Source organism: Pangasianodon hypophthalmus, chromosome 25 (assembly GCF_027358585.1).
Source record: "Pangasianodon hypophthalmus isolate fPanHyp1 chromosome 25, fPanHyp1.pri, whole genome shotgun sequence".
Classification (NCBI taxonomy): Eukaryota; Metazoa; Chordata; class Actinopteri; order Siluriformes; family Pangasiidae; genus Pangasianodon; species Pangasianodon hypophthalmus.
In genome coordinates, this window is record NC_069734.1 from 19,848,655 (window position 1) to 19,875,304 (window position 26,650).

The window sequence follows — 26,650 nt, forward strand, 5'->3', positions numbered from 1 at the left end:
AGACAGATGAGAGTGGATTTGCCTACTTTAACAGAAAACATGACTTACTTCCATATAACTGATCTGATGTGCAGTGTGTGTAATACCGCCTACAGATGATCAGCGTTTTGCGGCTTGCACGACGTATGAATGACAATTTTTACCAGGTGAAAGCGTTGTTACGTCATCATTACCTGCTTGAAAACGCAGATCATTCATAGAGCTAGTCCATTCTGCATGTATGTAAATCTCAAACAAAAGGTCTGGCTTAGGAGAAGAAAGGAGAAAAAATGGAAGGAAAAAAAATGTGTATATGGGACTCAGCAAACTAACAGTGAGTTCAACCTCATCCGAGAACTCCAGGGCGTGATGACTGATTCCACAGCTGTTTTAGGTTGGAAGTTTGATGTTCTGCTACAGAAGACTGGTCTGGCTTTCGTTATATAAAATACCTCTACATACTGAAACATGCAAATCGGTAGCAGCTCTTCCATTGTAATAAGTGAGTTGTGTACTGAGTCATTATGAAAGAGGGCTTATCTTGTTGGTTGAGCTTTGGAAAGGTCTAAACTGGGTCAAAGTTAAATCTGACTTTAGCCCCAAGGCATCACAACCAACCCATGACCTGAGCAATGGCAGGATTTACTCCCAGCACTGGAAACAGCAACAGATCTATTTCCCATAATTCCCTCTGACACGTAATTATTTGTGTTTAATCATCACTGCTGCCTGTAAGTTAGTCAGCGTGTGTGGACAGGACACACACACACACACACACACACAGAACAGCAGGGACACGCACTGACCTCACACCTGAATGATAGTTAATTTATTATTGTTTTAACAGAAACTGTGTTGATTATAATGATGTATTCAACAGCAGGGCTGAATTCTCAAATCCTAAGTGTTGATTAATTTCCTATAACAGCACAGTAGTTACGACTGTAACACGATAGGCTTATATTCATTCCTAATAAAGCCTAATAATAAACAGATTAAACGCGCATCGTGTAACAGTGAAAAGCATGTAATCGCTTATAGGGTGAAGTTTTGTTAGGAAAAAATTAGCGCCTCGTGCAGACTGTTTATTTACTGTCACTTCCTGTTCCGGTCAGCCTTGCTTTCGGTTTTAAAGCCCAGAGGAGCGCGCGCTGTGGGTGTGGGAGAGAGATGCGCATTATGCAGCGTGGTGTTGAGTAACGGAGGAGAGCGCGAGCTGCATTACCGTAAGCTATGTAAATAAAGTCTGTGATCACGGTGGGCTCGCGACCCAAACTTCCGCAGTAAATATTTATGTTTTTATATAACAGTTTTTAAATAACATTTTGTGTGTTTTATCGCACTATACGTTCCTGAGCGCGTGCAAGCAGGCCGTCAATCAGCACCGGTTCATGACGTTACCGAATTGTGAGCTCGCGCTCGGGTTTAAATTCCGACCAGATAGTAAACAGCTGCAGTTTCCGCGCTGAGCGCGTGAGGGCGCGTGAGGGCGCGTGAGTGAGCAGCAGTTTAGCTCGTTACTACACACTGAACATGTTCGATTAAAAACAAGCGGTGATGCAGCACCTTCCCCCAGCTGACTGCACTTACAGCTCAGTGCATCGGGCTTCTCTGCCGAGACTACTGGCTTACAGTGCTCCACATCTTGAGTTACCTTGTTATTATTATTATTATTATTATTATTATTATTATTATTATATATTTAAAAAAAGACTTTGTTTTTGCTCCGATTTGTAGTCACACACATGCGTGTAATTCTGTACTAATTCTGTACTAATTCTGTACTAATTCTGTAATATTCTGCACTATTCAAGACTGCAGCAGTGTGTTTATGGATCATCACAAATGTACAGTCTGTCTTTTCTGCTCAGCGTGTGGTTTTCATCCTTTATTAGTGTCTGAAATTAATCCTTTTATGGCCTCAGTGTTTTCTGAATCAGACATCGGAGAGCTAAACTGGAAACCGAAATCTCCACCGCTGTGTTGTTTTAACCCACAGCCATGAGAGTGGCACAGAGTTTAACACCATGATATGTAAAGTAAAATAATACACTGCTGGTATACTTGGCCACCTGACAAAAACTATTGTGCATTTTTGCAAAAATCCATATAAAGAAGTTTCACTCTCATACAGCTCAACTCCTGTAGACTGCAGTGTGTGAAGCTCAGCATAATCTTTCAGCATTTTCATGTGGCATTAAATCAAATTAGTGGAGTTCAGAAAATAAATGTGAGGGCTTCAGCTCAGTAATAGAGCATTAATGTCCAATCACACAATCTTTTTGTCTTTGAAATGTGGAAAATTACTTCAATTTCAATGGAATTTGTTGCACTTAACAGCTTCACATAAGTTTGAAGGGGTGGTTTTTCATCGTACAGCACAGAAGATCCGTGGCAGAAGTTCTAATTGTAGCTATAACTCTATTATTTCATTAAAAGAGGCTGAATTAGATGCTATAACTGTCTGTTACTTTTGTGCAGTATAGTGTTTAAGGTTGGAAAGTTAGCAAGCTCACTTTGTTGCCTCTAACTTAATTTAGCAAATTTTAATTGCATTTACACAGCTGGCAAAACCAGAATTAATACACACACCTAAAGTAATCAATTTACAGAAGTGCTTTCATGTTTCCATCAATAAGCACATCCTCATACCGGTTCACTAGGTCAGAACTAACAATACCATCAGTCTAAAAACCTGTGTCTGTGTGTGTTCGGCAAGGACGGGGAAGTGTGTGTGCTGAGTGTGCTGCCACACCCCCGAGGATAAAGAAATAGATTTTGTATGTCAGAGATAGTATTCTTCTTATTCCACAGCGATTTGCCAACAATTAAAAATTTTAATTTATTAATGAACAACTCATCACACTTTTTTAAACACTTTTTAAAACTTTTCAGGAACATGACAAGCTGCATTTTTTGAGAGAGACAGAGAGAGAGTGAGAGAGAGAAACTGGTAAAGAATGACTGTTTATCAGTGCTATAAGGTACTGTAAGTGAGAGCAGGAACTAACTCATCTCTCAGACGTTCAGCAACATTAAATCTAACTCGAAACTGTTAAAATGTGTGACGTGTCGACTATCATTAGGGTGTGATGTCATAATGCACACCACATTTACACTGCTTAAAATTCCAGCAGCTGCAGTATAAAACACCATCTTGTGTCACTTGTGTTCAGTGTGTGTTTGGCATGTGCCTGTGTATTTGGTGTGCCTGTGTTTGGCACGTGAGTGTGTGTTTGGCATGTGCCTGTGTGTTTAGTGTGTTCAGTGTGTGTTTGGCATGTGCCTGTGTGTTTAGTGTGTTCAGTGTGTGTTTGGCATGTGCCTGTGTGTTTAGTGTGTGTCTGTGTTTGGCACATGCCTGTGTGTTCAGTGTGTGTTTGGCATGTGCCTGTGTGTTCAGTGTGTGTTTGGCATGTGCCTGTGTGTTCAGTGTGTGTTTGGCATGTGCCTGTGTGTTCAGTGTGTGTTTGGCATGTGCCTGTGTGTTCAGTGTGTGTTTGGCATGTGCCTGTGTGTTCAGTGTGTGTTTGGCATGTGCCTGTGTGTTTAGTGTGTGTCTGTGTTTGGCACATGCCTGTGTGTTTGGTGTGTGTGTGTGTTTGGTGTGTGTTAATTTTTTTGTGTGTTTGTTGTGTGTTTACGTGTGTAGCCCACACTCTGTGATGGCAGGGGAGTTCTGCTCCGTGGTGAACCACGTGATAGATGTGTTAACCATAGATGAGTGTAAAACGCTGATGTTTCTGACTTCTGACCTTCTCTTTGGACAACGAGTGGAGGACGCGCGATCAGCGCTCGTCGCCATAGTAACTTGCAGTGGTCAATCACGGCCTGCTGACATCATCATGATGGAAGTACTGTTTCACCTAAAACGCTTTGACATTCTGAAACAGATTCTGGGAAAAAACAGAGAGCAGGTGGAGGAGGAACTGAGGAGGGGTGGAGTCATCTCACCTTACAGGTAACACACTTGATATTCATCTTACAGGTGACATACTCACATCTCATCCTACAGGTAACACACTCAATTCCCATCTTGCAGGTAACATACTCACATCTCATCCTACAGGTGACACACTTGATATTCACCTTACGGGTAACACACTCACATTTCATTCTATACATAACACACTTGCATCTCACCTTAGAGGTAACACACTCACATCTCCCATTACAGGTAATCCACTCGCATCTCACTTTACAGGTAACACAATCGCATCTCACCTTACAGGTAACACACTTGCATCTCACCTTACAGGTAACACACTTGCATCTCACCTTACAGGTAACACACATCAAAGATTTAATAGTGTCCTCTATTATTGAAGTGTCCTATATTACTGAAGTGTTCATGACATGATTGAAAACACAGATGGAGCACTATTCCTGCAGGTGAGCACTAAAATGGAGGCCTGCAAAGAGAGCATGACTGTCGAGCTCGTACATCCACCTCTGCCTTCTGTCTAAGAGATTTCTCATAATATACACAAGCGATGCTACCTTGATCCCAGAAAGTGTCTTGTCTTGTATAGTCATCTGTCGTTATGTATCTCGATCTCCACTTAATCTAGAACTTGCTTTGTATGTGTTTTTGACCGATTAATGCTAAAGAGATAAAAAATTTGATTAGACTGTAAAGGCTGTGTGTGTGTGTGTGTGTGTGTGTGTGTGTGTGTGTGTAGGGTTCTAATGAAGGATCTGAGTGAGAGTCTGGAGACAGATGAGTTACAGTCGATCATTTTCCTGCTGCACAACAGGATAACGAAAAAACAAGCAAAGCAGATAACTGTAAGACACTCTACACACACTATACACATTGCAAACACTATACACACTGCATACACACCAATCAGCCATAACATTAAAACCACCTGCCTAATATTGTGCAGGTCCCCTTGTGCCACCAAAACAGCTCTGAGCCATTGAGGCATGGACTCCACAAGACCTCTGAAGGTGTGTGTGGTATCTGGCACCAAGACGTTAGCAGCAGATCCTTTAAGTCCTGTAAGTTGTGAGGTGGAGCCTCCATAGATCGAACTTGTTTGTCCAGCACGTCCCACAGATGCTTGATCTGATTGAGATCTGGGGAATTTGGAGGCCAAGTCAACACCTTGAACTCTTTGTCATGTTCCTCAAACCGTTCCTGAACAGTCTTTGCAGTGTTGCAGGGAGCATTATCCTGCTGAAAGAGACCACTGCCATTAGGGAACACTGTTACCATGAAGGGGTGTAACTTGGTCTGCAGCAATGTTTAGGTAGGTGGTACGTGTCAAAGTAATATCCACGTGAAGGCCAGGACCCGAGGTTTCCCAGCAGAACATTGCCCAGACCATCACACTGCCTTCACCAGCTTGCCTTCTTCCCATAGTGCATCCTGGTGCCATCTCTTCCCCAGGTAAGCGACACACACACACACCCGGCCGTCCACATGATGTAAAAGAAAACGCATTTCCTTGGACCAGGCCACCTTCTTCCATGGTCCAGTTCTGATGCTCACGTGCCCATTGTAGGAGCTTTGGGTGGTGGACAGGGTCAGCATGGGCTCTCTGACCGCTCTGCAGCTACGCAGCTCCATACGCAGCAAGCTGCACTGCACTGTGTGTTCTGACTCCTTTCTATCAGAGCAGCATTTACTTTTCAGCAGTTTGTGCTACAGTAGCTCTTCTGTGGGATCGGACCAGACGGAGCTTCAGTCCCCACGTGCATCAGTGAGCCTTGGGAGCCCATGACCCTGTCTCCTGTTCACCGGTTGTCCTTCCATGGACCACTTTTGGTAGCTACTAACCACTGCACACCAGGAACACCCCACAAGACCTGCTGTTTTGGAGACTCTCTGACCCAGTCGTCTAGCCATTATAGACATATTGTAACCACAAAATATTAAGCACAAAATGTGTACTCATATTTGATAATATTTAATCCGCAATGTTATAGATAGGAACCGGTATAGTGCACAAGGTGTCAGGGAGGCCTGAAAGGGATCTATATGACCTTATGTAGGCATTGTTATCCTGCTAAGTGGGGAGAGCAGGAGCAAGCAGGAACAAGCATATATGGGAATGTTGGGTCTTGTGAAAAACAGGATGTGGAAGTTTTTTTCATGTAAATGTATATAAGAATGCCCTTCTGAAGAGTTGGGTAGCTTTTCTCTGCAGAGAACCACTCGACTTGATTCTGGATAAAGTCTATGAATAAAGTCTATGGTCTCAATCCCTCTGCTTTCCGGAATGATCTTTGATCTTCATTACTTGCTACGACACCATCACAGTTTGGCCCTTGTCAGAGTCACTCAGATCCTTACGCTTGCCCATTTTTCCTGCTTCCAACACATCACCTTCGAGAACTAACTGTTCACTTGCTGCCTAATATATCTCAACTCTTGACAGGTGCCATTGTAATGAGATAATCAATGTTATTCACCAAAACACTCTATGCCTGTGAACCCTCCAGATCTGCTCCTTTTCCTAAGAGATAAAATATATGAAACTCTGTGTGTGTGTGTGTAGAGTTTTCTGGATGTGGTGTCTGTGTTGGAGCAGACAGGAGAGGTGTCAAGTGAGCAGTTGGAGCTGATCGAAAAGTGTATGAGGAACATCAGGAGAAACGACCTGATCAAAAAAATTCAGTCATACAGAGGTACACGCAATAATAATAATGATAATAATAATAATAATAATAATAATAATAATAATGTGTTTTGTGTTTAATTGGCCTTTAATTAGCGACTGCAGCCTCAGTGTCTGTAGGGCCTGTACTCACATGTTGCAGTGTGTGAGTGTAATATTGAGTTGTGTATATCGTGTTCTGCAGTGTGTGAGACAGCGAAGCTCTCCGTGTGTGAGACTGGAGTTCAGCACATTCAGGTTTGAGAATATTCTTCTCTATCCATAACTGCCTTAGCCCCTTAACCCCTAACCCTTAACTCCCTATTCTCTAAAAGCTCTAAATGTAGCTCCTCTTGTGTGTGTGTGTGTGTGTGTGTGTGTGTTAGGTTCCTGTAGATGAGTACAATATGAACTATGATCTACGGGGTGTGTGTGTGATTATAGACTGCACTGGCAATGATGGAGGTAAGTTTGTGTATGCACTCTCTCTCTCTCTCTCTCTCTCTCTCTCTCTCACACACACACACACACACACACACACACACACACACACACTCACACAACCTTCCCCCCAGTGTTACACACTATCCTGTTCTCTGTTTTGCAGAGATGCTGACACACACATTCAAGCAGCTTGGCTTCCATGTGTTCTCTTACACACAGACACAAGTGTGTGAAGTATGTGAAGTACATTTAATAATGAAGACCATCAACCAGAACTCAGTCCTCCAAAGAGCTGCCATGTTCACCTGCTGCCTTCTGAACACCCACACACATGCTTCACACACACCCCCACTGAACACACACATTAAGTTGATGGAAGTTTGCGTTGAGTGTGAGATGCTGAAAGAGAAACCCAAACTATTCTTTAATCATACAATCAGATCAGATCAGAATCTTCAGACTGATGCACTACCCTGCACCACACACACTTCGCACACACGCAGTCCTCACACACATCCACTACACAACACTGAGGATGTGCTGTGGAGTGTGTGTGAGACAGCGGTGGAGATTCTAGATGGAAATGAACACAGCTCTGTTTACCTGCAGGCAGTAAGCTCCGCCCTCCTGCAAGGTCACACCAGGTATGAACATGCAAAAAATGAACCAAAAATTACATGAGTGGTTTACACTGGAGTGTGTAACGCTGGAGTGTGTAACGCTGGAGTGTGTAACACTGGAGTGTGTAATGCTGTATGGTTGGAATGTTTAACCCTGGAGTGTGTCGTGTGTAATGAGTGTGTGACGTTAATATTGTCATGCTGAATTGTGCGCTTGTTTCTGTTTCTAGGAGGCTTCATTTGCTTGATGCCCTCACTGAAGTTAACAGAGAGATTTTGGAACACAACCGGAGAAATCCAGGCAACATACATCACCTCACATTCACACATACACTGCGCAAGAGGCTGTACCTGTAACATACACACACACACACATGCACAGAAATCTGTACCTATAACACACACTACACAATCTAATGAACTCCTGTTCACATAAAACACTGCCATTAACATTGTGTTTTTTCCTTATTTATTCTTATTTATAGACGTAAATACCAGGACATTTTTATATACACAGGAAGTGAAATCACAATTTTTATTGAGGTGTAGCTCAGAGGTATAGCTCAGCAATGTAGTGCAGTAATGTAGCTCAGATGTAGAGCAGTAATGAAGAACAGTGATGGAGCTCAGTGATGTAGAGCAGTGATGAAGAGCAGTGATGGAGCTCAGTGATGTAGAGCAGTGATGGAGCTCAGTGATGTAGAGCAGTGATGTAGAGCAGTGATGGAGCTCAGTGATGTAGAGCAGTGATGAAGAGCAGTGATGGAGCTCAGTGATGTAGAGCAGTGATGGAGCTCAGTGATGTAGAGCAGTGATGTAGAGCAGTGATGGAGCTCAGTGATGTAGAGCAGTGATGGAGCTCAGTGATGAAGAGCAGTAATGTAGCTCAGTGATGTAGAGCAGTAATGAAGAGCAGTGATGGAGCTTAGTGATGTAGAGCAGTGATGGAGCTCAGTGATGTAGAGCAGTAATGAAGAGCAGTGATGGAGCTTAGTGATGTAGAGCAGTGATGGAGCTCAGTGATGTAGAGCAGTAATGAAGAGCAGTGATGGAGCTCAGTGATGTAGAGCAGTGATGGAGCTCAGTGATGTAGAGCAGTGATGAAGAGCAGTGATGGAGCTCAGTGATGAAGAGCAGTGATGGAGCTCAGTGATGTAGAGCAGTGATGGAGCTCAGTGATGTAGAGCAGTGATGAAGAGCAGTGATGGAGCTCAGTGATGTAGAGCAGTAATGAAGAGCAGTGATGGAGCTCAGTGATGTAGAGCAGTGATGGAGCTCAGTGATGTAGAGCAGTGATGGAGCTCAGTGATGAAGAGCAGTGATGGAGCTCAGTGATGTAGAGCAGTAATGAAGAGCAGTGATGGAGCTTAGTGATGTAGAGCAGTAATGAAGAGCAGTGATGTAGCTCAGTGATGTAGAGCAGTAATGAAGAGCAGTGATGGAGCTTAGTGATGTAGAGCAGTAATGAAGAGCAGTGATGGAGCTCAGTGATGTAGAGCAGTGATGGAGCTCAGTGATGTAGAGCAGTAATGAAGAGCAGTGATGGAGCTCAGTGATGTAGAGCAGTGATGGAGCTCAGTGATGTAGAGCAGTAATGAAGAGCAGTGATGGAGCTTAGTGATGTAGAGCAGTGATGTACAGCAGTGATGAAGAGCAGTGATGGAGCTCAGTGATGTAGAGCAGTGATGGAGCTCAGTGATGTAGAGCAGTAATGAAGAGCAGTGATGGAGCTCAGTGATGTAGAGCAGTGATGGAGTTCAGTGATGTAGAGCAGTAATGAAGAGCAGTAATGGAGCTCAGTGATGTAGAGCAGTGATGTACAGCAGTAGAGCAGTGATGGTGCATAGTGATGGAGAGCAGTAATGTAGAGCATTATCGTCTCAGGGAGTTTTTCCTTGCCACCGATGCCTCTGGCTTGCTCATTAGTGATAAATTCATACATTTACAATTTATATCCTGAGAGCAATAATGTAGAGCAATGAAGAAGCTCAGTGATGGAGTGCAGTAATGTAGAGAAATAGAGCAGTGATGTACAGCAGTGATAGAGCTCAGTAATGTAGAACAGTAATGTAGAGCAATAATGTAGAGCAATGAAGAAGCTCAGTGATGGAGTGCAGTAATGTAGAGAAGTAGAGCAGTGATGTAGAGCAGTGAAGAAGCTCAGTGATGGAGAGAGGTAGAGCAGTACATTGCACAGTGATGTAGAGCAGTTATGGAGCTCAGTGATGGAACTCAGCAATGTAGCTCAGAAATGAAGCTTAGTAATGCTCTACAGATGCATAATTCATTTCATTTAACTACCAGACTGTTTAAGTTTAACGTGTGTAGACATATTAGTGTGCAATTTAACTCGTGCAGCTAAATCATAATAATCAGCTAATAGGAAAACAGAATTAATGAATATTATTATGTAGTGAATATAAACCACATGAAGCTGGTGTTTATACTTTATTGTAATATACATTGTAGAGTCTCAAAAAGCCAAATAAAACAGTAGCACATTTTACTCCTCTTTTCTCTTCTGTAATTTCCTGCAGCATCTTAAACACAACATGCACCATTTCATCATCACTGTGACAACAATCACCATGACAACCAGCAGAAAGCCAAACACATCAAGGCTGTGATACTGGAACCAATTAAGATTATGAGCAGCCAAACGTAGATGCTCCGCCCCTTTATGCCTCATTACGTATTCTGTCCAATAAACTGCGAGATCCAGTGGCTTTATTGGTTGATCATTGTGAAGAGCAGATAGTTTCATCATCCTCTCTTTATAACTGCAGGAGAGACATCATAAAAAATCTGATCAGATATAAGCAAATATAAACAGATTAAGGCTGCAACAACTAATCGACAAAACCGAGAAGATTCGATAATGAAAATAGTTTTGTTATATAGATTTGTTGATATGATAAAAAAGTAAGCAGATCTAATCAGAGGTAATATAATCAAATAATCTTATATAGTCAAACATTGTTAGACATTCAGACAAACAGGTCTGATCAGACACAGGTCTAATGAGACACAGGTCTAATTAATCAGATACAGGTCTAATGAGACACAGGTCTAATTAATCAGACACAGGTCTAATGAGACACAGGTCTAATTAATCAGACACAGGTCTAATGAGACACAGGTCTAATTAATCAGACACAGGTCTAATGAGACACAGGTCTAATTAATCAGACACAGGTCTAATGAGACAGGTCTAATTAATCAGACACAGTTCTAATGAGACACAGGTCTAATTAATCAGACACAGGTCTAATGAGACACAGGTCTAATGAGACACAGGTCTAATTAATCAGACACTGTCCTAATCAGACACAGGTTTAATCAATCAGACACAGGTCTAATTATTCAGACACTGTCCTAATCAGACACAGGTTTAATCAATCAGACACAGGTCTAATTAATCAGACACTGTCCTAATCAGACACAGGTTTAATCAATCAGACACAGGTCTAATTATTCAGACACTGTCCTATTCATACACAGGTCTAATGAGACAGGTTTAATCAATCAGACACTATCCTAATCAGACACAGGTCTAATTATTCAGACACTGTCCTAATCATACACAGGTCTAATGAGACAGGTTTAATCAATCAGACACTATCCTAATCAGACAAAGGTATAATCAGATACAGGTCTTATTAATCAGACACAGGTCTAATGAGACACAAGTGTAATCAGACACAGTTCTAATGAGACACAGGTCTAATTAATCAGACACAGGTCTAATGAGACACAGGTCTAATTAATCAGACACTGTCCTAATCAGACACAGGTCTAATTATTCAGACACTGTCCTATTCATACACAGGTCTAATGAGACACAGGTCTGATCAATCAGACAGACACAGGTCTAATGAGACACAAGTCTAATCAGACACAGGTCTAATGAGACACAGGTCTAATTAATCAGACACTGTCCTAATCAGACACAGGTTTAATCAATCAGACACAGGTCTAATTATTCAGACACTGTCCTAATCAGACACAGGTCTAATGAGACAGGTTTAATCAATCAGACACTATCCTAATCAGACACAGGTATAATCAGATACAGGTCTTACTGATCAGACACAAGTCTAATTAATCAAACACAGCTCTACTCAGACATATGTCTCACCTGCTGTCATTGATGACAACATCTAGGGCATTGACTAGCACATCAGCTGTGATGTCATAGAAGTTCAAGACCACACCCACTCCACGACTGACCAATCGCTGCACATTATCACCCTGATCGCCAAAGAGTGGCATCATCACCATGGGAACAGCGTGACAAATCCCCTCATAGATACCATGTGAGCCACCATGAGTAATGAATGCTCTTGCCTTTGGGTGACCTTTAACAATAAAAAATAATCAAATAAAATGAATATTCTAGAACAGATATGGTGTGGCTTAGTAATAAAAAATCACAGTGTAAAGCTCTCACTGATGAGAGAACACTGATGAGGGAACAGTGATGAGGGAACAGTGATGAAGGAACAGTGATGAAGGAACAGTGATGAGAGAACACTGATGAGGGAACAGTGATGAAGGAACACTGATGAGAGAACACTGATGAGGGAACAGTGATGAAGGAACAGTGATGAGGGAACAGTGATGAGAGAACACTGATGAGGGAACAGTGATGAGAGAACACTGATGAGAGAACACTGATGAAGGAACACTGATGAGAGAACACTGATGAAGGAACAGTGATGAAGGAACAGTGATGAGAGAACACTGATGCGAGAACACTGATGAGAGAACAGTGATGAGGGAACACTGATGAGGGAACAGTGATGAAGGAACATTGATGAGAGAACACTGATGAGAGAACACTGATGAGAGAACAGTGATGAAGGAACACTGATGAGAGAACAGTGATGAAGGAACACTGATGAGAGAACACTGATGAGGGAACAGTGATGAAGGAACACTGATGAGAGAACAGTGCTGAAGGAACATTGATGAGAGAACACTGATGAGAGAACAATGATGAGAGAACAGTGATGAAGGAACACTGATGAGAGAACAGTGATGAAGGAACAGTGATGAGAGAACACTGATGAGGGAACAGTGATGAAGGAACAGTGATGAGAGAACAGTGATGAAGGAACACTGATGAGAGAACACTGATTCGAGAACACTGATGAGAGAACAGTGATGAAGGAACACTGATGAGAGAACACTGATGAGGGAACAGTGATGAAGGAACACTGATGAGAGAACAGTGATGAAGGAACAGTGATGAGGGAACAGTGATGAGAGAACACTGATGAGAGAACATTGATGAGAGAACAGTGATGAGGGAACAGTGATGAGAGAACACTGATGAGGGAACAGTGATGAAGGAACAGTGATGAGAGAACAGTGATGAAGGAACAGTGATGAGAGAACACTGATGAGAGAACAGTGATGAAGGAACAGTGATGAGAGAACACTGATGAGAGAACAGTGATGAAGGAACATTGATGAGAGAACAGTGATGAAGGAACACTGATGAGAGAACATTGATGAGAGAACACTGATGAGAGAACAGTGATGAAGGAACAGTGATGAGAGAACACTGATGAGAGAACATTGATGAGAGAACAGTGATGAAGGAACAGTGATGAGAGAACACTGATGAAGGAACAGTGATGAGAGAACATTGATGAGAGAACACTGATGAAGGAACACTGATGAGAGAACAGTGATGAAGGAACATTGATGAGAGAACAGTGATGAAGGAACACTGATGAGAGAACATTGATGAGAGAACACTGATGAGAGAACAGTGATGAAGGAACAGTGATGAGAGAACACTGATGAGAGAACATTGATGAGAGAACACTGATGAGAGAACATTGATGAGAGAACACTGATGAGAGAACAGTGATGAAGGAACAGTGATGAAGGAACACTGATGAAGGAACACTGATGAGAGAACAGTGATGAAGGAACAGTGATGAGAGAACAGTGATGAGAGAACAGTGATGAAGGAACAGTGATGAGAGAACAGTGATGAAGGAACAGTGATGAGAGAACAGTGATGAGAGAACAGTGATGAAGGAACAGTGATGAGAGAACAGTGATGAGAGAACAGTGATGAGAGAACACTGATAACATACCCAGAAGGTCATTCTGAGGAAGCCACTTCATCAGCTTCACATTCCCAGGAACTTCATGAGGCATTTCACCCATGTACCTCCACAGTACCTGTATACAGTAGAGAGCTCACCAGCACACACACATAAGAATATGTAGTGTGTAAATAGTGTGTGTGTGTGTGTGTTTACTCTTTGAGGGATTCTGCTGAAAGCCTGGAAGAAAATGGCTGCTTTCTCCTTTGGGATTGCTGGCACTAAAGAGCCAAGTGTGAAAACTACAATTCCGTGTTCTGACCCTTCCACAAACTCCAACACCTCCTTTACCACACACACACACACACACACACACACACACAGAGAGAGAGAGAGAGATGAGTTTACTGATGGTAATAAAGGTTTGTTTGTGTTCTGTACGCTATTCAGTGTTTATTACTGTAAACAGTCTTACAGAAGAGAAAGACTCGTGTAAAATGCAGCACTCGTTACAGTGCAGTTCCGCCTCCATACCACTAGGCGGCGTGTGAGACTACACAACCTCCCACAGCCACACTTAAGCTACCGAGAGAGAAACCTGAACAAACACGGTCAGAACAGGACACAAGCTGTGCTTACGCGTTTTCTTAAACTTAACCGGCTTTAAGCTTTATTGAGGAACTTGGTGTTATTATTTCATGTACTTTAAGCAAGTGCTTTAATTCAGTTAATTACAGTGTATGTATTGAAGGGGTAAATTAGTTCATGTTGTAGTGGTTTTGTTGCCATGGCGACGCAGTGGCGCTGAAATTTTCATTTCATTATTAAAGGGAGAGAGACAAAAGTAGAACAAAACAAACAAACAAAAAAATAAAAAATAAAACTAGTGCTTCAGAGGTCGAGTGTGGATGGAAAGATCATCTCTTGTAAAAAGGTGACCAGATTTTCTTGAATGATTTATTATTGTGTTTGAGTCTGAATGATGTGTTAAAAGGTTAAGCCAGTGTTTTATGGTCACATTTTGTTCTGTTTGTCCAGTTAAGTAATAATCTCTTCTCTGCAATCGTTACTGCTAGTAATCTGAAAGGTTTAAGATGTCTGGGTATTGGGAATGTGAAGTAGTGTTATAAAGGGCATAAAGGGATGCTGAGGTTGAAGATCCTGGACGGATCTCTGACCAGAACCTCTGTATGGAAGAACAGAACCACAAAGCATGAAAGTGATGGGCTGTTGATGTATTAGTGGGATTGAATCACCATCATGTGCAGGTGAGCATGATCATGGGTGAACAGATCATGTGAATTCTTTGAAGAACCTTTATTCTTCTATGAACAACAAATTTTGTCAGAGTGTTGATTATGTATATCAACAGTCCATTTCTCAATTGTAAGGGATATTTTTCTGTTTTAATTTATAAATAAATAATAGACAAAAAGTTTTTTGAAGTCCCTAGTCCTCTGGACGGTTTGGTTATTGGAGAGTGGACTTGATTCTAGGGTTTTTATATATATATATTGACTGCTTTGTTGAGAGAGGAGTGTGTGTCACTCACCGGATCCAGAGGCTTAGTAACAGCACAGTTCAATCCTGCAATCAGCACGGTGTTGGGTGCTAGTGGCTTGGGGAACTCTAAGGTGAAGTCGTATCTCAGCAGCCACATGGCAGCTGTGTTTAGGATCTCCGCCATACTGATGCTGCGCTGCAGGAACCGTGATGCCACATCATCAAACTGCCAGTACAGCAGCTTACACATCACTGGTTCCAGCATGTACACCACCACGTTTAACACACGCTCAGTGAAGCACATGCGGTCAGTGTGTTTAGTGAAAAAGCGGGGGATGTAGGAAGGTGGGTCAGGACAGGCAGTGGCGATAGCATCCATCCCACACGGTAACCCACGTAACATGTGGATGGCAGGCAGAGACAGGTTAATGGCTAAAATGGCTCCAGATGGCATCATAGGGTCTGTCAGTACCGCATCAAACTCCTGCTTCCGTAAAAACTCCAACAGCTCATGGTTAAATAACAAACTCTCACTAGTGGAGATTATCAGATTCATAATCTCTCTCATCTGTTTCAGTTTCCCTGAGACTCTCTCTGTCAGACCTGCTGTAGAACCAATCAGCTGCTGGGAATTTTTCATCAGTTGGTTAAATAGATCCTGTGTGTACGGAACCGGAAATGTTTTGCTCATGTAGTGCTTCCCAGAGTCCAAGCGCATGCTGACCTCTGGCATCAGAACCAGCACAGTGTGGCCTCTGCGGCCCAGTTCCTCTGCCACGGCCTTCATCATGGTCCAGTGACTCCCGTCCATCGGCACCACCAGCAGCCTGCCGGTACCGTTTCTCTCACTGGGTCCTGCTGTGCCATCAAAGCTCCCAAAATTGCTTGTTCCTTCAGACCCGCTAATTTTCTTAGAACCATCAGAATGGCCCGAAAATGTCCCTTCAGTAACACTGGTCTTAGCCAAAGCTGAACACGGCAGCAGAACAACACACAGATACACAGCACACCAACACTCCATGTTTATACTGTTATGTCCAAATGGCCAAATTCTCTCCTTTCATTTCTGTGTGTCTCTCTCTGAGACTCTGTGTGTTTTAGCCGAGAGCAGTGTGAGTGAAGCTTCTCAAACTTGCGAGGATTATTTAGTGTGTGAGAGACCAAAGTCCATACCGTGTGTTTGTGTGTGAAGTACAGTGTGTGTGTGAGAAACCAAGAGAGAACTTTAACCTTTCAACTTTGCCTTAATGCATTACTAAGCATTTTACAGAAAAATAAAATGTCCCCTTAGTGCATAAACTGCTAGTAAAATGAGCTAAACTGAATTATTAAAATCACATCTGATGGACAAAATGATTAAAGTTAAAAGTCATTATAACTTCAGTCTAATGTAAATAATTTTTTTGATCATGCAGGCTTTACTATTGTGAATGTAATTATAAGAAAACTATTTTAATTCCTCAGTAAGTGAGATCGTTGGTGAGTTGTGTTTGTGTTTTCCAGAATGTTTCTTCTCGCTTTGGGACAAATTTTAAATAATCACAAGTCACACAGATTTATCCTTAACTGTATTTCTAAAGTCATAGGTTCTGAGTTAACTATGATCACACTGACTTGTAATATCAGTTAATCAATGTGGTTCTGAGTTTCTGCATAATGATTTAGAAGACATCAGCATGTGAACAGAATCAAATGAGCTTTTATTTTATTTTGACAAAAACGTTTGTCAGGGAAGAAAAAAGTGTGAATCTGAGCAAATAACTAATACATAAAGTATAAAACATTCAGATGTGGGAACAAACCCTTACAAAAAAGCAGAAAGACCTTGTTTTAGTTTTGGTTTGTGTTTGAAAAAGGGAAAATAATTCTAGTTGTATCTAAATCATTACAACTGTATTTAATTTTAACATTTTTAAAATAAATTTGATATTTTGTAACTCTGTTATGCAGTAGGACCTGTTTGAAATTTTTTTTATATAGAACATTTTCATTTTGAATTCAAAATCTTAAATGTGTCACATTTAAAAATGATGTGGTTGATTAAAAGAAAGTATTTATAACAATGAAACAAACATTTCTAATTTTTAAAATTATTTGTTAATCTAAAACAATTACTACCCCAAAATATGTATTTAATAAGACACAGTTGGCTTATAGAAAGTACATTTTTAATTTGAATTTTAATTTAATACAATTAAATGACATTCCGTTTTATTTATATAGCGCTATTAACAACAGACAGTGTCACAAAGCAGCTTCACAGGTCAGAGCTGACATGAGGAGGAAACCTTGAGAGGAACCAGACTGAAAAATAATAACTAAACAGGAGAACCAGAACACATGAGAACACCCTGGAACATAAAGCGTCCAGACACTCCACTGTCAACAAAACTGTCTAATAAGAGCTAAACCAGACGGTCACTAGACTGACTGTGCTTTCAAAGCGTTCCAGTAAAAATATCACTGTGAGTAATGTTAAAAAGTGAACCATGCTCTGAGGTAAGCAGAAGCTCACTGACCACTTTTTCTAGCACTGATTCTGTACCGTGATGCTGTAAAACTGATTTATAGTCTGTAGGATTAAAATCACTGAGGATTATCATTAGAGGAATGAGTAGGTCACAGTGGATTATTGAATTTTAGCCCTGATGATCTCTCTTTTCTTTTGGAGAATACGGAGAAATGATTGCTGCTGACCTCTGGAGGAATCTGAGAATCATATATATCCAATCATTTTTTAATTTAGATATTGTGTTAAATAAGAGCCTAAAATTATTCTCATTGCTTTCTATTAAGTTTGATAAATATGGAGAAGGACCTGATATTTAAGAAACTTCTTCCATGATGTTCAGCAGACTTGCAGTTTATTTTTCCACCGTTGTCACTGTCACTGTCAGGAGATCTGAGGACACGCTGTTGTTTTAGCCACAAAAGGAGTGCTGTTGTGACCGCAGATTTTTATTTTAACCTAGAACCACACTGTCCCTTTGTGGATAAGACTGGGCACCTCTAGAATACATTAGCAGAACTGTTGTGTTTCTCACATGGTGCTAAATTTATCACTAGGTACACTGTCGTGTTCATTTGGATTGTCAGATTGTTGATGATGCATGTAAATACACGTTTCTCACGTAGGCAGGATCAAGTGCCAGTGTCCTCTAAAACATGAAACAGAATAGACATTAAGCAAGACTGTATAAATTGAAGTGTTTTTTTTTGGTCAACAGGATGTCTAAACCTACAATTACACAACACAAACATGCTTTACATCATTTACCACATTAATCTGGAAAAACAGTGATGATAAAATCCCATTTCTGGATTTGATGTATTTATGTACTCAGCCTGACGGCTGCATGTGAGTGCTCGTTCTTGAATAAGTGAAACTGCATCCGTGCTGCAGCATTAATATGCAGTCTCTGACGTGTGTTTGCGCTGGTGTTTTTGCAGATGAGTGTTCCGTGTAAAACGTTTCCCGCACACAGAGCACTGATAGGGTTTCTCGCCTGTGTGAGTGCGCTGGTGTTGTTGAAGATGACTTGCTCGATTAAAACATTTTCCACACACTGAGCATTGAAACGGCTTCTCTCCGGTGTGGATGTGCTGGTGGAACTGGAGGTGGCTCTGGTGAATGAAACTTTTACCACACAGCGTGCAGTGATACGGTTTCTCACCCGTGTGAATGCGCTGGTGAGTTTGGAGATTATTCTGGTGATTAAAACTTTTCCCACATTCTGAGCACTGAAACGGTTTTTCTCCAGTGTGAGTGCGCTGGTGTTGTTGGAGGTGACCGAGGTGAGTAAAACCTCGACCACACTGCGAGCACTGGTATGGCCGCTCTCCGGTGTGGATGCGTTGATGTTGTTGGAGATGACTCTGGTGATTAAAACTCTTCCCACAGTGTGAGCACTGGAATGGTTTTTCTCCAGTGTGAATGCGCTCATGTGTTTGGAGGTGACTTTTTTGAGTAAAACTCCTCCCACACTGTGCGCAGTGGAACGGCTTCTCTCCGGTGTGAATGCGCTCGTGTCTTATGAGAGTTCCTTTGTTACTAAAACTCTTTCCACACGATGAACACTGATGCATTTTTTTCCCTGTGGGAATGCACTGGTGTAACTGGAGAATACTCAGCTGAGGAAAACTTTTCCCACAATCCGAGCAGTGATGGAGTTCTTGCTGCTTTTGTTCATGAGAGGTGTTAGTGCCCAGAGAACCAGAGGATGTCTGCTGACTACTGGAGTTTCTTGTGGGCATCAGAGTCTCAAATTTAATCTCTCCTGAATTCAGCAGTCTCAAATACTCCTCATAGTGGCATCTTCTGACATGTTTGTGAAAGTAAACTTGAGAAGTGTAGGACGCTGGACACAAAGAGCAGGAGAACACTTGAGTGCTGTTCATTCCTGGAGCAGAAAAAAAGAAAAAATATAATTGGAGAAAGTGACAATTCATTTATCAGTGCCCTATTTTAAACACATGGTAAATTTGTTTAACCTAAAAAATTACTAGAAATATTGTAGTTAAACAGACAATTAATCAATAACGAAATGCTAGGAATGCAAGTCTGGATGAACAGAGCCAGTGCCAAGGAGAAGTTCTGCTGCTGAACTCCGACACCAGGTTCAGATCACTGTGTGACTTTGTTAGCTGAAGTGCACAGAGTACATCGAGTGAGCTTTCTCTAGTAGTAAGTATAAAAAAAAAACATAATGACTACTTCAGCACTTCTTAAAGTGGACGTGGAATCTTTAATCTTGCAACTTATTTCATGAATATTTTGTTATTAAGCTGATTTGGATGCTTTAAAACAGGGAAACATTAATTAGATATAAAATGCATTTAAACCCAGAAATAACAAAATGAACATAATAAAATCACAATGCTTGTACGTAACCATTTGCAAAGCACTTTTTCTTCCAGAGGTAGTGAAACGCGATGCTGAGATCTTTGGCGTATTCCTCTTCATACCACAGCAACAGCTCCTGTCCTGGTTCAATGGGTCGAGAGCAACGGTAGAAAATTCCCCCTCGATACTGAAAAGCCACCAAATTCTGTTCTTCATCATTACGAGCACAATTCACATACCTGAGAGCATGAGGCAGAGCAACAGAGAGAAAGTCAGAAAGGAAATGAGAATCATGAGAATCATGAGGAACACACAGTCACAGACAGCGATAGATAAAATACAATAATAAATAGTGAAATCATTCAGGTTTGAAAAGAAATTTCAACAGTGAGTTTTTCACCTCATCCAGTTAGCGTGTATCTCTCTCTTGGCGTCAATGTACTGCTCACACTGTCTCCTGGTGGATATCTGTAAAACATGGTGAGATATCTACATACATGATATGGCCAAAAGTATGTGCACCCCTGACCATCACACCCATACATGCTTGTTGAACATCTCAGTCCCCCTTTGCTGTTATAATGAGCTCCACTCTTCTGGGAAGCTTTCCACTAGATGTTGGAGCGTGGCTGTGGGGATTTGTGTTCATTCAGCTACAAGAGCATTAGTGAGGTCAGGCGCTGATGTTGGGATGCCGAGGAGGTCTGGGATTCAGTCGGTGTTCCAGTTCATCCCAAAGGTGTTCAGTGGGGTTGAGGTCAGGGCTCTGTGCAGGACACTCAAGTTCTTCCACTCCAACCTTCACACACCATGTCTTCATGGAGCTCGCTTTGTGCACAGGGGCATTGTCATGCTGGAACAGGTTTGAGTCTCTTAGTTCCAGTGAAGGGAAATTGTAAAGCTACAGCACGCAGAGACGTTCTATACAACTGTGTGCTTCGGACTTTGTGGTAACAGTTTGGGGAAGAAGCACATATGGGTGAGATGGACAGGGGTGCACATACTTTTGGCTATATAGTGTATTTTTATTTACGTCTCTCTGTCTTAGATTTAAATGTGTTTAAATGTGTTTAAACTGTTTAATGCAGCGAGAGTTGTTTAAGAAGCTAGAAACAAGTAATTGCATGTAAACACCAACAGTCTGTATACTGAAGGAAAATAGTTTATTTGCAGAACCTGTGGCTCATTTAGAGAACAGCAGTATCAGTCAGGCATGCAACACTGTATTATCTCTGTAAAAGCTAAAAAGCCTCGCCAGACTGCCACTCCATTGATGTAAGTAAGAAAATGGTTTTGGACCCAGGCATAGACAAAAACTGTGAAAAAGTCAGTTACTGATGAATGAATGATAGCAGCTACTGCTGCTGCTGTGGAAAACACAACAGAATGCCCTATTCTTTATTCATCTTTTTGCTTTGTCTTTAACACAGTTTAAACACATTTAAATCTAAGACAGACAGACAGGCAGTGCTGTTTCACTCATGCACACTGAAACTATAATATCTATTTTTGTGTTAGAAACTGCTATTAGATTTTTTTTTTTTGCTAATTAATCATAGTTAAGCCTAGTCAATTTTAGTTGAAACTAGTTAATCAGCAGGTTGTCAGAGCTGGGAAAATCACAAAACTGTGCTGGACTCTGGTTCTCCAGTTGTCCGGTATTGGAACTTAACTGAACATAGTTAATGTTTGTTTCAAATGAGATACGCTAAATGGTGACTTAGCAATCTATATGTTCACTGAGTAAAATCCATTTTTAATTTTAATTAATTTACAGTGCTAAGACATGTATTTACCACCCAGGAGTAGCCGCTGTTCATGGCTTCCTCTCGGTCCACCAGCTCTCCCTCATACGGCCCAAAGTGCACACCTACTGGAACCGTGCCCCCTGTATTAAATACTCCCAGACCTGCGTCTGGAATATCAGACTTCCGAATTTCCAGAAATGGTGGAAGGGTTTGTCTGGCTCGGTCCCAAACCCCGATAAGAACAGGCGTATCAGGGATGAAGAGTGGTGGACCGTGAAGCTCACACTTATTGATGAAGAAAGATCTGCAAATCTCGCAGTCTGGAGAAAAAAGTGCACAACAGCAGAGAAATGATTAAAACACTATACAAATAAAATTTAATTGACGTTGTATTTATGAAACAAATGCATCTTCATATGATGTACAACCCGAATTCCGGAAATGTTGGGACGTTTTTTAAATTTGAATAAAATGAAAACTAAAAGACTTTCAAATCACATGAGCCAATATTTTATTCACAATAGAACATAGATAACATAAATGTTTAAACTGGTATTTTTACACTTTTATCCACTAAATGAGCTCATTTCAAATTTGTCTCAAAAAAGTTGGCACGGGGGCAACAAAGGACTGAAAAAGCAAGAAATTTTGAAAAGATTCAGCTGGGAGAACAATTAACTAACAAGCAGCTAATTAAGGATGTCTTAGTGAAGCAGAGTCTCTCAGAAGTAAAGATGGGCAGATGCTCTCCAATCTGTGAGTGCGTAAAAAGATTGTGGAATACTTTAAAAACAACGTTCCTCAACGTCAAATTGCAAAGGCTTTGCAAATCTCATCATCTACAGTGCATAACATCATCAAAAGATTCAGAGAAACTGGAGAAATCTCTGTGCGTAAGGGACAAGGCCAAAGACCTTTGTTGGATGCTCGTGGTCTTCGGGCCCTCGGACGACACTGCATCACTCATCGGCATGATTCTGTCATTGACGTTACTACACGGGCCGAGGAATACTTCCAGAAACCACTGTCGGTAAACACAATCCGCCGTGCCATCTGCAGATGCCAACTAAAGCTCTATCATGCAAAAAGGAAGCCATATGTGAACATGGTCCAGAAGCGCCGTCGTGTCCTGTGGGTTTTAAAATGGACTGTTTCCAAGTGGAAAAGTGTTCTATGGTCAGACGAGTCCAAATTTGACATTCTTGTTGGAAATCACGGACGCCGTGTCCTCCGGGCTAAAGAGGAGGGAGACCTTCCAGCGTGTTATCAGCGTTCAGTTCAAAAGCCAGCATCTCTGATGGTATGGAGGTGCATAAGTGCATACGGTATGGGCAGCTTGCATGTTTTGGAAGGTACTATTAATGCTGAAAGGTATATTAAGGTTTTAGAGCAACATATGCTCCCCTCCAGACAACGTCTATTTCAGGGAAGGCCTTGTGTATTTCAGCAGGACAATGCAAAACCACATACTGCAGCTATTACAACAGCATGGCTTCGTAGTAGAAGAGTCCGGGTGCTGAACTGGCCTGCCTGCAGTCCAGATCTTTCACCTATAGAGAACATTTGGCGCATCATTAAACGAAAAATATGTCATAGACGACCACAAACTCTTCAGCAGCTGGAAACCTATATCAGGCAAGAATGGGACCAAATTCCAACACCAAAACTCCAGAAACTCGTAACCTCGATGCCCAGACGTCTTCAAACTGTTTTGAAAAGAAGAGGAGATGCTACACCATGGTAAACCTGTAGCAGGCATCAAATTTGAAATGAGCTCATTTAGTGGATAAAAGTGTAAAATTTCTCAGTTTAAACATTTATGTTATCTATGTTCTATTGTGAATAAAATATTGGCTCATGTGATTTGAAAGACTTTTAGTTTTCATTTTATTCAAATTTAAAAAACGTCCCAACATTTCCGGAATTCGGGTTGTACATTCTTATTTAATTACTGGGCAAGGGAAAAGGGAAATTTTGTTCATTCACTTTGTCTCTTGTTGTTTTTCATTATAAAATTATTTAATAAGTAACAAGGCCTTGCACGTTTACTGCTCAGGTTTAATCTCTCTGCGCTAAGTAGGGCACTAGATGTCCTTAGGATCTGTAATTAGTTATTTTAAATGTCTGCTTAGTGGGAAACCTGTTTTCGTACAGAGGTAGTCTTCATCTTCGGCATCATCTTCAGCTTCATCTTCTTCCTCTTTTATAAGTTTAATCTGGAATTCTTCATTTTGTTGGTCCACAGAGTCTGAAGTTTCTCCACCTGCAGTTGCATGATTTAAATATTTATGTAGTTTAAGAAATAAAATAAAATACAGAACACAAAAATAGAAGAACTGTCCAGTGTAAAATGAACTCTAGTTAGAGTAAGAGATGGAATTATAAAGAGGGTTAAAGATTCTCCCTGCTGTCTTACAGAGGTAATATTCATCCTTAGGTTCTTCTTTAAGAGATGTCTGGAATCCACCATTGTCTTCGTTCACAATGATGATGCGTCCCAAAAAGCTTGATGTCCCCTCACCAGAGGTCATACAGGTCTCCATCTCCACATCCTCACAAAGCAAAGAACAAGAACAATTATTATAGTTATTAATTCTTATTTTGCCCTCAGTCTTTATGGAGTTTTAAGATAGTAAACCTTGGCTTGTGATGTTCTTTTCCTTTAACAGCCTTGCAACTTTAGGAGCTAGTGGGGTGGACGCAGATATCATAATTTGTACAATTTACTCTGGATGTTCTGCTGATCATACCTACTTTGCTACATATCTGTTGTTACCATTGCACTGTCACTTTTACATTTACTTATAGAACTTGTATTTATATGGTTATTTTTAATCTCTCTCTCTCTCTCTCTATATATATATATATATACACATACACATTTTTCATCCAAGTATTAAAATTATTGTTATGTTTAAAAATGGCTGTAATTCCTAAATGGTAAATGCCATATTTTTGTGGAACCTCTTAAAATAAAGCTGAAAGTCTACACTTCCATCACATCTTGATTGCTTTATTTCAAATCCATTGTGGTGGTGTACAAATGCAAAATCACAAAAACTCTGTCACTGTCCAAATACTTCCGGACCTGACTGTGTATATATATTTGCTGCTGCTGTAAAGTTTGAATTTCCCTCTATAAAGTGATCTGTCTATCTGCTATAGAGATATGGAGATATATCTGGAGATCCAAACACATTGTAAAAATATCACACAAGGTGCAATATAACTTAATATAAGATTTATGAAATCATATCATTGTTCTATGTGAGAATATAAAATGATGCTGTAGTTTATTAATTATTAGTTTTTGTTAAAGGGACTCAGTGAAGACTGCATGTAGACTCAGACATTTAAATCATAGCAAATAAAATTTAAAAGGCTTCCAAAGCGTCCATCATTCTGTAATTGCTGCAGTGTTAAAGTGTGTGAGGATTTAAACATTTGTTGAATAGACAGTATCTTTTCTGTGGGATATGCATCATACAAAGTAAAAACACTTGAAACGCTTTCAGACCTGGTTTATCATTAATTACAGCCCTAACACTGATGTTTTATATTTGACCTGTCATTCTGTCATAAGCACCTTTCAAAACTAAGTCATACTCAGTGCATAAGACAGATCAACCTTTAATATCATGTTAAACAAGTCTCACTCCTATTTTTAAATGACTGTATTTTCCTCATGAATCAAATCTCACTGCAGTACATAAAGTAATACATGTGCCACTGGTGTGTATTTATTGTTCTGTGCATTTATTGTACTGCACTCATCTCACACTGTTGTGTATTTGCACTTTAGAAATGTAGTCTTGTGTACTGCTCTGTGTTGCACCATGGTCCTGGAGAAAGGACATTTTGCTCCAGTGTATACAAGCTCTATAGAGGAATGACAGTAAAACTCACCTGAGTTGATAATCATAACACAATCAATATACCCATTTATTTTCAAATACACACATTCAGCATTAATGTACTGTATTTAACTGTATATAATGTATATATATACTGTGCATTAAATAGGTAGTAAAGCTCTATTTGAGATTCAGCTATTATATATTAGCAGCTCAGCTAACAGCTCCAGTTTAACCCTTAAAGCAGAACGGAGTTAAAGCTCCTCCAACAGACCCAATCTCCGGCTTTTATTTCTATTCGATCTGACTATAAAACTCCTTGAGAAATATTTTCATGTTAAGGTGATCAGCTGTGCAATCATGTAGTGATTTCACGTGCAACAACACAGAAAAATAAATATTTTACCTTTTACAGAACGGAGGTGTCACTGCCCAGTCTGCACCCCTGCCCAATGCACGCTGCGCATGTGTGCGCATGCGCTGTGCGAAGTGGGCACGAGACGCACATCAGGTAGCGTCTGTGCCGCCCGACCTGTACTGCGCATGCGTGAACCGATTGTCGGTCCTGTTTGACTCGTCATGGCCTTTGTTAATGGTAAAAAGAAAATACGTGACTACCACACAAACCTTTATAAAAATAAATGTTATATTTTACTGTACCTTGCGGTATTGATGGGAGAAACAACGTCTTCCCGAAGCTCGTTACTTAGAAACCTCCAAACACAGCTCACTTGCGACATCAGGTGGATAAAAACCTGATACAACTGCACACGAAAACACACACACACACACACACACACACACACACTGTGCTGATGTCCTGAAAAATGTTGAGATGTGCTGAAATGTGTTGAGATGTGAGGAAATGTGTTGAGATGTGCTGAAATGTGTTTAGATGTGCTGAAATGTGTTGAGATGTGAGGAAATGTGTTGAGATGTGCTGAAATGTGTTTAGATGTGAGGAAATGTGTTTAGATGTGCTGAAATGT

At 40.9% G+C, this 26,650-nt stretch overlaps 3 protein-coding genes across 7 annotated transcripts; 1 reads left to right on the forward strand and 2 right to left on the reverse strand.

The window, feature by feature from the left end:
• Positions 1 to 34: 34 nt before the first annotated feature.
• cflara (CASP8 and FADD-like apoptosis regulator a) lies at positions 35 to 8,065 on the forward strand. 4 transcript variants are annotated; one of them, XM_053229400.1, is made up of 8 exons: positions 35 to 1,628; positions 3,632 to 3,940; positions 4,662 to 4,767; positions 6,486 to 6,615; positions 6,790 to 6,842; positions 6,971 to 7,049; positions 7,192 to 7,672; positions 7,879 to 8,065. In XM_053229400.1, exons 1-8 carry the CDS (start codon positions 1,537 to 1,539, stop codon positions 8,003 to 8,005), a joined length of 1,377 nt encoding a protein of 458 aa, XP_053085375.1. In that variant the 5' UTR covers positions 35 to 1,536; the 3' UTR covers positions 8,006 to 8,065. The 4 variants fall into 4 exon arrangements, with proteins under 4 accessions (XP_053085375.1, XP_026767648.2, XP_026767649.1 ...); XM_026911847.3 differs by having other exon boundaries at positions 35 to 1,262; XM_026911848.3 differs by having other exon boundaries at positions 35 to 1,205.
• Positions 8,066 to 10,083: 2,018 nt separating this feature from the next.
• LOC113525355 (UDP-glucuronosyltransferase 1A5) lies at positions 10,084 to 16,374 on the reverse strand. Its single transcript, XM_026911845.3, has 5 exons — positions 15,266 to 16,374; positions 13,930 to 14,058; positions 13,762 to 13,849; positions 11,787 to 12,006; positions 10,084 to 10,428 (listed from the first exon to the last, which is right to left on the reverse strand). The coding sequence occupies exons 1-5, from the start codon at positions 16,235 to 16,237 to the stop codon at positions 10,152 to 10,154; spliced, it is 1,686 nt and encodes a 561-aa protein (XP_026767646.1). The 5' UTR covers positions 16,238 to 16,374; the 3' UTR covers positions 10,084 to 10,151.
• Positions 16,375 to 17,367: 993 nt separating this feature from the next.
• On the reverse strand, positions 17,368 to 26,200 carry LOC113525354 (histone-lysine N-methyltransferase PRDM9). 2 transcript variants are annotated; one of them, XM_026911844.3, is made up of 7 exons: positions 26,068 to 26,200; positions 24,224 to 24,359; positions 23,960 to 24,070; positions 21,856 to 22,127; positions 20,460 to 20,527; positions 20,108 to 20,298; positions 17,368 to 19,616 (listed from the first exon to the last, which is right to left on the reverse strand). In XM_026911844.3, exons 2-7 carry the CDS (start codon positions 24,348 to 24,350, stop codon positions 18,622 to 18,624), a joined length of 1,764 nt encoding a protein of 587 aa, XP_026767645.1. In that variant the 5' UTR covers positions 24,351 to 24,359; positions 26,068 to 26,200; the 3' UTR covers positions 17,368 to 18,621. The 2 variants fall into 2 exon arrangements, with proteins under 2 accessions (XP_026767645.1, XP_034155681.1); XM_034299790.2 differs by having other exon boundaries at positions 20,460 to 20,548.
• Between the last annotated feature and the right edge of the window lie 450 nt (positions 26,201 to 26,650).

Excerpts from the sequence above, each read along its gene's own strand:
- LOC113525355 (XM_026911845.3), bottom strand. The coding sequence starts at position 16,237 with ATGGAGTGTTGGTGTGCTGTGTATCTGTGTGTTGTTCTGCTGCCGTGT. Across the intron at positions 14,059-15,265 it reads TTACTAAGCCTCTGGATCCG|GAGGTGTTGGAGTTTGTGGA; the intron begins GTGAGTGACACA and ends TGTGTGGTAAAG. Across the intron at positions 13,850-13,929 it reads TCAGCAGAATCCCTCAAAGA|GTACTGTGGAGGTACATGGG; the intron begins GTAAACACACAC and ends TACTGTATACAG.
- cflara (XM_053229399.1), top strand. The coding sequence starts at position 3,168 with ATGTGCCTGTGTATTTGGTGTGCCTGTGTTTGGCACGTGAGTGTGTGT. Across the intron at positions 6,843-6,970 it reads CTGGAGTTCAGCACATTCAG|GTTCCTGTAGATGAGTACAA; the intron begins GTTTGAGAATAT and ends TGTGTGTGTTAG. Across the intron at positions 7,673-7,878 it reads CTCCTGCAAGGTCACACCAG|GAGGCTTCATTTGCTTGATG; the intron begins GTATGAACATGC and ends TTCTGTTTCTAG.
- LOC113525354 (XM_034299790.2), bottom strand. The coding sequence starts at position 24,350 with ATGGAGACCTGTATGACCTCTGGTGAGGGGACATCAAGCTTTTTGGGA. Across the intron at positions 22,128-23,959 it reads CGAAGATGAAGACTACCTCT|ACTGCGAGATTTGCAGATCT; the intron begins GTACGAAAACAG and ends TTTTTTCTCCAG. Across the intron at positions 20,549-21,855 it reads ACAGCGGCTACTCCTGGGTG|ATATCTCACCATGTTTTACA; the intron begins GTAAATACATGT and ends TCATGTATGTAG.